This window comes from Pecten maximus, chromosome 13, assembly GCF_902652985.1.
Source record: "Pecten maximus chromosome 13, xPecMax1.1, whole genome shotgun sequence".
NCBI lineage: Eukaryota > Metazoa > Mollusca > Bivalvia > Pectinida > Pectinidae > Pecten > Pecten maximus.
Genome location: NC_047027.1, coordinates 1,811,538 through 1,824,246, shown reverse-complemented (window position 1 = coordinate 1,824,246; position 12,709 = coordinate 1,811,538). Strand labels below are relative to the sequence as shown.

Genomic DNA, 12,709 nt, shown 5'->3' with positions numbered 1-12,709 from the left:
CAATACATTTATAGTCCATTTCAAAAACTGATACCATATTGACCATTTCAATATCCTAAATAAATATAATGTAAGATCTCAGACTTCTCTGACTCAAATTTTGTACTGGTGACTATGATATACATGTACAATTATTGTACATGTATTGGAATGTTACCATACATATGTTATTTTAGGGGGAAATGAAGTTCAATGATTCATTTAATTAGGTTTTTCTTTTTTCATTAAAAAAAAATATAAACATAAAAATATCGGATAGAATTAGTAGTATATACAAATATCCTATGTTTAATCTCAAAAAAATCAAACCGAACATAGGATAATGGATTTCAGACATAAGATAGCATTGTAAATAAAACCACTCCTGTCTTTTATCAACACAACACAAAAAAAAAAAAAAAAAAAAAGGTACTTAGATCATACCTTCTTTCAGGGTGCTCATTGGCCTGGGTTTCACATTATGACGTGGAACCTTCCATTCACAGAGCTTGGAGGTTGAACTTAAATCTAGATCTGTGTTCTCTGTCAATGCGTTCTGCATTACTTAATGCAAAAAGCAATCCCCCAATATTGCTACATGTCTGTGCTAATCTGTAATAAAAATAAAGGAATAAAAAATGAACACATATATACCAAATGTATATTAAAAAAATTGCTGTTTAAAAAATGTATACCGTATGTGGTATATAATTAAAACAAAAACAAACTTGACAGCTGCTGTCATGGGTTGAAAGTACTATGAGGGCGCCAAGCTTTTATATCAATTGTATTACCAGTTGTATATACATGTACAAATGTACATCTTTAATGAAGTTTACCTAATCATACCATTCACCACCATTTCTAAAGATGGATTGTCGGTTTGACGAATTTGAAAGATTTTACATTTTTATGTCTGTTCTATATATAACTACAGTTTATTTTCTGTGAAGTAATCATTCATTATAATACAAATCCATTTCTATGTTTTGAGCTAAATCTACTCTATATAGGGCAAAGAAGTATTTCAAACAGTGTTTAAATTTACTTCTTTGCCCCATATAATCATTACAAGTAATTCGTATCCTCCATACATTTATGTGAGGATCCAGTGTTATCTGGATTATACTGTTCACATTACTTCTTGACCCTTATATATATATATATATACATGTATAGCAGGTCAAGATAAAAGAAAACAATCTCATGAAATGAGTTCCATTTAAAAAAAGCAATTCTCTTCCCCAAACTATAGTTCATAATTACCCAACAGGACACTGGCAATATCCATAGTCTATCGTGGCGTCTCCGGCTGTGTTAGAAACACAGATATATACATCATAGACATGCTTTTTCATAGATGTTTGGCAAGTTTCTTTTATATATAACATTGATCCAGTCACCTTGAAATAAATAAATAATATTCTTTAAGTATAATTTAAAGAAATACTGCAGTCACTAAATGTGGGAGAAATTACTTTACACATTTGGTCTCGGACTCTTGTGACCTTAATTGTGAACGTTCAATGCAACAATACATGTATTCACTTTTTCAAGTTGTAATTACATACAAGTACCTGTGGCTGTAGGTTAATTTTAGCCCAAATAACTTTTTCATTAATTTGTGTCAAGCATTATTTCTTGTGGAATTATTTGATTGGTGTCAGAAATCAGAGGAAATGTACATGTACATACTTAAAAATTACCTGCACCACTGGGGTGATGTGAAACATACATGTACGTGTACATTATTACATACATATATTTACACATTACATGTAAACAAACTTTTGTATATCTGTCATAGTACATGTACATTCCAATGTGACATATTATCAAAAGTATATCTACAACGGATGATGTCCAAGGACAAAATGTTAAAAGCAAATAACATAAGGTCACTGTACCTTTGCAATGCCAATGATACTGACATCTCATGCACTATAATGTTTCACAGCTCTGTCCAGGCCTTTGAAATTGCCAACATTAGACTCGCCGGTATCAGACGCTCTTTTACGGGAAATCATAAAGTCATAAATTTGAGTGAAAAGTATTGTTGGCATAGATGAAAGATCATCCTTTGTATAAACGACCGTTAAATGGAGGTAGGCCTAAGGGGTTTTCACAGCTTGCTGGGGGTAATGCCCTCTATTTCAGTTAATTGTTTGACAACTGGAGTTAGAGCTGACTCCGGTGCATTGAAAGTTAAAATATCATTAATAATATCAGCCTTCTTCTTCTTTGTGTCTAATCCGTGTTCTGTGGCGAGTGATTTTAAAATACTAACATTAAGTTTTTTCAAACCTTCGCGGCTCGCCATATTGTTTACATAGTTGTCATGCAGGAATGCGGATGCTGCGGGTTGCCTTCCGGAAGTGTTTATGCGCATGTGCGAAAATAACCACGATAAGGTCTTATTATAGTTTAACCAAGGTTCATCCGAAGTGAGTAGTTTGATTATAGTGACGTCATCCGGAAACCATAGTTCAACCCACGTGGCAGCGCTGGTCGGTATAGATCCAATATGGCCGCACACTAACGGTAAGTGGAAATGTGTAAAACGAAAAATGTGAAAATCAACGGTTAGACGCATGAGATGCGATAGCAATGGTATGGATTCACACAAAATTCTCAGTGGCAGTCAACATGTTATATATTTGTTTAGAAAATAAAGCAATTTGTAGGCCTAAGCTATAGGTGGCTGAATTCAGGTATTTTGCACTTCATGTAATTGTATGTGTATACATCGCTATATCGTTATATGCTATACCTGGTGTCAGCCTCCTTTGGCCTAACCATGTGCAGGTGCATTGTGAATGCTACAGATCCGCCACATCTCAAAAGTATGCATTATCATAGGTGCAAATTCGTGTATTCCGACATCATGACATTAGTGCAGCTGAACAAAAAATCTTATTGTAGTTATTGCTTAAGATATAATACATTTAAAAAAATTATAGTCTTTTAATTAAGAGGGTTTTTACATTATGTTTGTATAGGTTCTCTGCACGGTGTTTACGTACATGTATACACAAGTTTGCTACTGTGCTATTTATAGCTTTGCATATTCAGCACTAGCCTGTCCCGTCTTCAATTGGAGGACCCCCATCCCCCCTCTCTAGTACTTGTAAGACCCCGTGGACAAATGGGGTGAAATGACCCCCTGAGATCCTTTGAAGTTCACCGCCGTATTGGTGGTTTGGTTTGGTTTGGTTTGGTTTGGTTTGGTTTATTTTGTTTAACGTCCTATTAACAGCTAAGGTCATTTAAGATGGCCTCCCGTGCGTGCGACATGTATGCGTGTGATGAGTGCGTATGTGTGTTTTGGGAGGCTGCGGTATGTTCGTGTTAAGTCTCCTTGTGATAGGCCGGATCTTTTGCCGATTTATAGTGCTACCTCACTGAAGCATACGTCCGAAGACACCCAGCAGCACACCCCACCCGGTCACATTATACTGAGAACGGGCGAACCAGTCGTCCCACTCCTAATTTGCTGAGCGCTAAGCAGGAGCAGCAACTACCATTTTTAAAGACTCTGGTATGTCTCGGCCAGGGGACAGAACCCAAAGCCTTCCTCACAGGGGCGAACGCTCAACTAAAGGCCAAAAGTGAGGCATTGTCAAGGGAGGCTTTAGGAAGAAGAAAGTTGTTAAGAAAGAAGAGAAAAGATAAGATCCCAAGTTTAGTCGCCTCTTACGATCATGCAATGGGGGCAGCAGGTACAATTCTTACGCCCTACCTGCAGGGTACAGATTGCTAAGGCAAAATAAAAAAAAATCTGTTTCTGCTTTCACCTGTTGTGAAAATAGGGTAGGTAGGTACATGTATAGGCAATTTTTTTAAACATATTTTTACATAGTCTATATAGAGCAGAAGTTAATTCTGACTTCAACAGTGCTTGTCAAGAAATGTCAGTAAAAACTTTAGGGTAGGCACAAAAAACTAGGGTAGGTAGGGAAAGCGGAAACACAACATTTCCCTACATCCTTCCCTGGTATTGTAGGCCGCACCTTACTCAGATATGAGTCCTTCTCGGCTACCCCTTAGCTGGGAGTATATGTCAGATGTTTGTCAACACCGTTACTTATGAAGCACTTACCTAGTACTTGAACTTGTGTAGATATAGGCGGTTGAGTCGTTAAAGTAGGTATAGCGCTCTGGTCCGTGTTAGCTGTCAACTGTCTGCAGGTCTGTCACCCGAATATCTCCTACGCATGCGCGGGGTCGCTCAGACGCTTCTCTTCACACAGTCAAGCTCGCACACCACCCACACATGTATACACATACAAGTCACCGATCACTACACTCCCCCAACCTTATGATGAAAGCCTCTAGTCCATCCTGGGGAGTGCAGCACCGGGTTAATCCACTGAATTGGTGGGGCTGAACTTCTGGGTTGAGACGAACTAACCGGAATCTGAAAATCCTACTAATAATCAGATTAGCTGGATAGGGTTAGAAACCCCACTGGAACCATTAAACGGAGTTAGAAACCCCAAATGGAACCACTGAACTGGAACTGGAAGGAGTTAGAAACTCCTAGCTGGAACTCCCAGACAAGATTAGAAATCCTGACTGGACTGGAACCCTAAGGCAAGATTAGAAATCCTGACTGGACTGGAACTCTCAGACAATATTAGAAATCCTGACTGGACTGGAAACCTCAGACAAGATTAGAAATCCTGACTGGACTGGACTGGAACTGCTAAGTGGATCTTCTGGTAGGATTAAAAATCCTAGTCCTGTTGTGGTCCTGGTAAACTAGCTGTTCACCTACTGGCGGAATAGTCTCCTGGCGTTGGCTGTGGTGATCTCCAGGAGTCGCTCTGGGGTCATCTGGAGTACAGCTGCCACAGATTCTGCTACGGAGTATAGCTGGTTTGGTGCTGACCATGGTCTCCCCCGAACTGAAAAGTACGGGGCATCGGTCTCCAGCAATATCCGTCCCTCTTCCACTTTCCTAAGTGCCTCCGACTGATGTGGAGTGAATGAGGTCACAAGCCTGGTGAATCCCAAGTAGAGGTTTGGGAATGCCGTAGTCCATTGGTCCAGGACATACCTATCTCCATTGAAACAATGAAGATATATCCTCTGGTCCCGCGACACTCCCTGTCTCACGAGACTCAATAGCAACATGTAAACCTCAGTCCCGTTGTCATGGCTCATACCACGGCAGTGAAGCACGAGCACATGCCGGGTCGTCACTAAGGGTAGGATCTTTTGCAAGTTCACCATTATGTAATGCCAGTCTCTCATCGGCACACTATGATCCAGTCCAACCTCTCCAACTGCGGTTACCCTCTCCTGCTGGACTAGTTTCCGCAAGTGACGGAAACAGTCGTCAACCTCTCGGGAGCTCTGGAACTTTGTCTTCGGATGGAGTCCCACAGCGACAACCATATCCCTAGGCAGGTCTAAAAGACGCTCAGCACTAGGATAGGTATCTGGATCGCAGAACGATGCGTAGGTCCCGACCACGTCTACCTCTTTGTCTTCTTCCACTTCCGTGCCATTAAAAATGGCATGGAGACTGGCACGTGGAGGTAAACCCATGGAGTGCAGTGTCCTGTCAAGATGAAAGTGCGCATCGAACGCCTGAGGCCTCTGTCGCTGGGGCAGCATTCCTGGTGGTGCTGGAAACATTTCCCTCCAGTATTCCCTCTCCTCTGTGTCCAACCTTGCTGCTATTAACAACAAGGCCTTCCAGTGAAGCAGTGCTGCAACAGAGTTGATGGGCTCCAACTGAAACTCCCTTAGATTGGTAACTTCAGGTGCTGGCACATGGCTATAATAGCTTTCTCTTGTGTGCTGGAAATGATGGAGTTGTCTGTAGATGTCAAGAGGCGCTGAATCTTGACAAACTTCACCAAATCCTCCCATGAGCATGGACGTGATAACAACCATGTACCAGCTTGCTGGAGAGCCTTCTTCCGGATTATAAGGACCTCTGGGTCAGCAGGTGGTAGCCTCTCGTCAAAAACGGATGGTAAATGGCACCGGAAGTGTTATTCTGAAGTTCAATATCAAAGCTAGAACCATCGTCATTAAGTCCCAAGTGACTGTCTGATATGTTGTTTAGAAAACAACTCAGATTTACTGTCGCCACTGATGTATTCGAGTGCAAGGTACCTTTCACCACACTAAACCCTTTATCTGTAGTAAACCCTTGGTTTCCTTTCCTACAGTCCCTTGGTCCGGTTGAAACATCCAGAAGATCCACTCGTTTATCTCTACGCACGGTAGCCACTTTATCCATAACCGGTTTGCCACGTGCATCCTGATGAGAGATAATTTCCGCACCCTCCGGATAAAGTACGGACCTTACCGCCTGCGACTGCATGGACAGACCAATTGCTTCCTCCACTTCCTGGGTAAATTCTCCCCATTGCCGGTCAGCTCTTCTGCAGTAACGGCATCCTCCGCATGGTAACATCTCGGGCTTTATGCCTGCCACATATGATGGACACGGAGTAAGACTGTCCGGAACTCGTGAGAGTGCATCCGCATTTCCGTGCTTAACTCCTGACCTATGCTTGACGATCATGTGATACTGTGCAAGCTCCTCCATCCATCGTGCCAGTTGTCCCTGTGGTTCCTTAAACCGTAAGAGCCAAGTAAGACTTGAATGATCTGTCCGGACGGTAAACTGTTTACCTAATAGGTAGTGTTTAAACTGTCGAGTGAACCTGACTATGCTCAACAACTCCTTACGTGTGGTGCAGTAACTGTTCTGTTCTGCTGTTAGAGAAAAACTGCTAAAAGCAATTACTTTCTCCTCATTTCCTTGCACTTGACTTAGTACTCCCCCAATAGCGACGTCTGAAGCATCAGTGTCCAGGATAAAATGATCCGTATTATTGGGTAGAGCCAATACTGGTGGTTGCGTGAGAATTTCTTTTAGTCTCTCAAAGGCCTCCTGATGACTTATCACCCACATGAATTTATTCTTTCCGGTTAATCCATAGAGAGGGTGTGCAATTTCCGCTAAGTCCTTTATGAACGTTCTATGGTAGTTTACAAACCCAAGAAACCTTTCAACATCCTTACTGCAAGTTGGAGTTGGCCAGTTTCTTACAGCACTTGCGTCCTTGTCAGCTACTGCAATTTGATTTGAACTGACCATCCTTCCTAAGAATTCTACTTCCGGTTGGAAGAATAGACATTTCCTTGGCTTAAGTTTCATACCATAGGTCCTGAAACGTTCTAATGCCTGCGAGAGATTCCTCAGATGATCCTCAAAGCTACTACCTAAAACCAAAATGTCGTCCAAGAAGGCCAACACGGTTTTCCAAGTTAGTCCCCTAAGTATCAGATTGACGACACGGGAGAATGTTGCTGGTGCATTTGTTAATCCAAATCCCATCCTAACGTGTTCAAACAGCCCATACTTTGTCAAAAATGCTGTTTTCTTACGGTCTGGTTTGATCTGTACCTGCCAGTAGGCAGAATTGGCGTCTAGTTTAGAAAACCAAACACTACCTGCCAGGGTGTCTAAACAATCCTCCACGAGGGGTAAAGGAAATGTGTCCTTAACGGTAACATCATTTAATGCCCGATAATTTATACACCAACGAACTGACCCATCCCGTTTTCTTATCAAAACGGGTGCTGATGCCCATTCCGAAACAGATTCCTGTATGACACCGGCGTCCACCATCTTTTTAAGATGTGCCTCCTCTTCCCCTACAAAACAGGCTGGAGTACGCCGCATTCTCTGTTTAATCGGTTTAGCATCCCCTGTGTCAATCTGATGTTCGATTTCCGTAAAACTTCCCAAGTCAAAATCAGCTTCCGCAAACACTTCGCTGTAGTTGCCCAGCAGGCACTTTAGTTGTGTAGCTTGATCTGCTGTAAGATGCTTGATGGAGTCCTCAAATGAGACGGTAACTCCTGTATCACCGTGTCCGGTAGCAATACCTCATGGACTTCGGGATTAGAAATCCCCTTGACCAGTTCTGGGTCCACATTAGTTGCCTCTTTGCTGAACTTCCTGTCCACATTAGTTGCCTCTGGATAAGAATTTCTGCTATGGATACTCACTGATTGGGTATGGGGTTCCTGAAGTATCTTGTTCACTTCATATGCATTAGCAATGATTTGTCCCTGCTTAACTGTTTTGAAGTTGTTGCTTGGGTTGACTAAACATACTACAGGAGCTGTATTGGAATTCCGCACCGTACGGGGGACGGATAAACCAAGATCGTTGAAAGATTCAATAAAGTAGTCATTCAACAGACAATCCATTTTCCCCAACACTCTTACTACAGAGTTAGGAGGTACAACAATTCGTCTGGTAGTTGTGACTGGCGACTTCAGGCTTAGAGATAGGAATCCGTTCATCCTCTAGAATGAGTGTGTCTGTCTGCATGTCATGAATCGCTCCCCAGTGGTGAAGAAGATCATGACCCAATAACATTTCCTCGTTTATTAGTGCTACATCAACTTGGTGTTGAAATGAGTGATTCCCTAGTCTCATACAGATATGTTTAGTAATGAAGCCGTTCATAGCCGAATCCTGGTCCGCCATATACATGATAGCATCCTTCACCTTGCGTGGGTTTTTTCCCAGTCTATCATATATTGCTGTTGACAGAATAGTTATCTCTGCTCCAGAGTCCATCCTTGCTGTGATTGGGACGTCCCCGACGATTATCGGTATGGGTGATGATCCTGGACGTACCCTAAATACCTGTACTATCTCCACCTCTGAAGCTGTATCCTGTTTGAGACTAGAAGTCCCATGGTCCTTGTTTGATCCGTTACACCTAATGTCCTTACTACGACTAAGTGTCCCAGTGTTCTTATTGGGACGGGATATCCCAATGTCCTTATTAGGACGGGGTGTCCCAATACTTGAATTGTGACTAAAAGTCCCATTATCCTTAGTAGGACGGGGTGTCCCATAATCCCTAGTGGGACCTAGTGTCCCAATACTTGAATAGGAACTAAAAGTCCCATTATCCTTAGTAGGACGGGGTGTCCCATAATCCTTAGTAGGATCTGGTGTCCCAATACTTGAATTGGAACTAAAAGTCCCATTATCCTTAATAAGACGGGTTGTCCCATAATCCTTAGTGGGACGGGGTGTCCCAGTACTTGAATTGGAACTAAAAGTCCCACAAACCTCCGTAGCCTGAAGTGCGTGTAACGCCACAACAGCAGGTTTTTCTGACTGAAAGAGTCTAGAAGACTCTGTTCCTTTTGGACAGCCATCTTGTCCTGGCTCAGAGGTTTGGCCTACACACCTGAACCTTTGGTGTTTAAATCTGGTGTGGAGTTATCTGTATCCCCATCCTTTTTCTTTTGTAGCCATTTCTTATATTTTTCGCAATCTTTCTTGAAATGACCAGTTTTCTTACAGAAGAAACAGGCGCTGTTAGAAGATGATTTTGTTGTCTTCTCCTTCCTGTCCTCCTTAGCCTTGGTGAATTTGTCGGTAAAACGACTTAGAGCCTTCTATATCATTGTTTCTACCTTGGCCTGCGACAGGGACTCCACGGCATTGATGGTAACTTCATCTTTTGCCTTCTTTTTAGACTTGCCGTCCACAGCCTGAATGATGTATTGGTGCTGTTTTACCTTGTCCAGGGCCGCCTCCATGGTTCCAGGGTTAGCAAAACAAGCGTGCTTCCCTGCCTCTTTGTCCACACAACCCTGACAAAATTTCGAGATTGCCTCCCGATGAGCATACTTGTCTGGCAAATCTCTAAATGCTGGTGTAGCCAAAGTCATCACTATATCAGCCCAGTCTTCCAGTGATTCATCCTGCTTCTGTTGGGCTTGCTGAAACTTAGCTTTAGAGGTTTCCTTCAGCTCCTTGGCACCAAATCGTCCTTCTAGCCTCTTCATTATACTTCTATATGAGCCCGCAGTACCCATACTGGTGGTTATGAAGTCCAAGGCTTTACCATCGAGGCTCCAGATAAGATAATCTCTGCTCTCAGTATCTGACCACCGTAGAACAGACCTGAAGCTCTCAAACTTCTGTTTGAAGGACAGCCAGTTTGTTTTCCCATCATACTTTAGGTTTTTGGGTAACTTTGTAGGGTTATCCCTTCGCGATTTAGAAAACCGCTCCAGACTTCCTTCCTCAGAACTGCTGTTGGAGGAATCATTCGAAGAACTAAAGTATAATTTTGACTTTTTTCCCTCGCGCTTAATTTTGTGATATCGCGATTTAGAGGATTTGTTTTTCTTATGCTGACTTTTGTCAGATAAGTACCTCCCCTCTGGCGAGGACGAGCTTGATGAACTCGATCGCGACCTTTGGTGTTTGTCCGACCTTGACACTTTCGCGCGCGTGACCTTGAACTCTGATCGAGAAGACCTAGAGTCTCTGGAACCTTTACGCGTACGCGAATCCTGGATTTCAGACTTACCATGCGAGGTTGTAGTCCTAGGTGACTGGCGACGGTGTCTAGAGTATCGGTCACCTCTATGACCCTTCAGTGATCTTGTGTGAGACGGGGACTGGTGTCGACAGATGCTGATGTACAACACCGATCTGTCTGACCCTGCATACCGGATTCCATGGACATCCTATAAATGGACAGTGTAGGTTTTACATCAGACTTACCCTTATTAACAGACCTAGAAGGCCTAGCAGATAAATCAGTATGTCCTTTTTCTTTGTTGACATCCTCCTGCTTAAGTGATCTACAAGACCGCTTTGTTGTCCTAGACAGAGATCCAAATGCTGCATGCTCCAACCGCGAAATTAATTCTAATTGTTGAGCATGCTGCTCAATCAGTTGCCTTTTTATTTCCTCAGCAGACAAAGATGCTGAGAATGGCTCCTGTTTGAAACTCTTGTCAGACTTGGATGGAGGCTCCTGCTTAGTTTGATTAAAAATCAAATTGTTGTCAGTTGACATACGCAGCTTCGATAGTCCCCTCTCCAAATCTGCAACACTGCTCTCTCCCGATGACGAGGAATCCTTAAGTAGACAGTCCTTGTTAAACAGTCTTGTTGTTTTTGAGGTTTCTGTGTGAGAAGGCCGTAGTTTCGAATAAAACGTCCACCCCGTCCTTTCCCAGCTATAACCCTTATCCTCATTGGGTTTACATTTTGCACCCGGTGACCCTGTTTCCATTCCCTGCCTCGCACCCCTAACCAAATCTGAGAACATACTGCTGTCTGGCCTCATTATGTTCTGGTTGATTTGTTCCGGGGTTAAAATTTCTGTTCCAACATGTGGTTGTAACATAGGGGCAGATGTAGGGCCCAAGGGATTCCAGCGATCTATAAATCCCGCGCCGGGGACCTGTAATGTAGCTGGCCTTACCTCAAAATCTATAAGATTTAAAAGGTCCTGACTGGGGTCTGCCTTCAGAACTCTACTTAAAGTATCAGAGGTTATTGCCCCCTCTGTTTCCCTCAAGTACACCAACCTTCTCGCCCTTTTGATTCCAATCCTTGGTAGGCATTGTATCATCTCCTCCTCCGTAGCGTAATTTATTTTAAACGGCATTGTTTCCCACGAAGTGTCAATGTTCAACACTGGACCGTTACGTAAATAACAAAGTTCGCTAAAGTTGTTTTATTACAAAAAACATATAACAAGGAAGTAAATCTGCATGAACATTCAATATAAATCAATTAAAAATCAATTTAAATTGTATACAGAACTCTCACGGACATAAAACTTAGAAAGTTTATCTTTCCCGCCGTTTGTCAGAATGTAAACACGAAAAATCGTGCAACACTACCGACACAATTCTGACTTTTGTAAAGTGAGAAATATGAATTAAAAATTCAATATAACCCGTCCTGGCGTAGCTCAAGCACTTCTGACACCATTGAAGCACTTACCTAGTACTTGAACTTGTGTAGATATAGGCGGTTGAGTGGTTAAAGTAGGTAAAGCGCTCTGGTCCGTGTTAGCTGTCAGCTGTCTGCAGGTCTGTCACCCGAATGTCTCCTACGCATGATGCTTAGGATTTTACCCTTTGTGTGAGTGAACTATCTTCGCTGCATGCTTTGTGATAAGGTATGCAAATATATATATATGTTAATCATACACGGTATATATATTGTAAATACACGCAGGTGAAAAAACAATTGCCGAATCTGATGTTAACTCGATCATGGACAATCCGACTAGTGGTTTTCCGGCCCTTGTAATGGTAGCTTGTTTTTTCATTCACAGTACCATATATTTGGGGTGTTTTTGTTGAAATGTAAAACATGCATGAATTTATTGTTTATTTAGTAATTAGTAATTGTATATAATTTCTTCAAAACCCAGATGGATGCTTCAAGAAGTTCAAATTGGTTTTGGTTTGGTTTATTTTGTTTAACGTCCTATTAACAGCTAAGGTCATTTAAGGACGGCCTCCCGTGCGTGCGACATGCATGTTTGTGGTGAGTGCGTATTCGTGTTTTGGGAGGCTGCAGTATTTTCGTGTTAAGTCTCCTTGTGATAGAACTTTTGCCGATTTATAGTGCTACCTCACTGGAGCATACTGCCAAAGACACCCAGCAGGACACCCCACCCGGTCACACTATACTGACAACGGGCGAACCAGTCGTCCCACTTCTTTTATGCTGAGCGCTAAGCAGGAGTAGCAACTACCATTTTTAAAGACTCTGGTATGTCTCGGCCAGGGGACAGAACCCAAAGCCTTCCTCACAGCGGCGAACGCTCAACTAAAGGCCAAAGGTGAGGCATTGTCAAGAGAGGCATAAGGAAGAAGAAAGTTTGTAAGAAAGAAAAGAAAAGATAAGATC

General features: G+C 42.5%; 1 protein-coding gene across 1 annotated transcript; it reads right to left on the bottom strand.

Moving 5' to 3' along the window:
- Positions 1 to 4,752: 4,752 nt before the first annotated feature.
- LOC117341370 (putative deoxyribonuclease TATDN2) lies at positions 4,753 to 5,883 on the bottom strand. The gene has a single exon (XM_033903225.1). It carries the CDS (start codon positions 5,881 to 5,883, stop codon positions 4,753 to 4,755), a length of 1,131 nt encoding a protein of 376 aa, XP_033759116.1.
- Between the last annotated feature and the right edge of the window lie 6,826 nt (positions 5,884 to 12,709).

What these genes read in the sequence shown, in the direction of transcription:
- LOC117341370 (XM_033903225.1), bottom strand. Translation starts at nt 5,883, where the DNA reads ATGGTTGTTATCACGTCCATGCTCATGGGAGGATTTGGTGAAGTTTGT.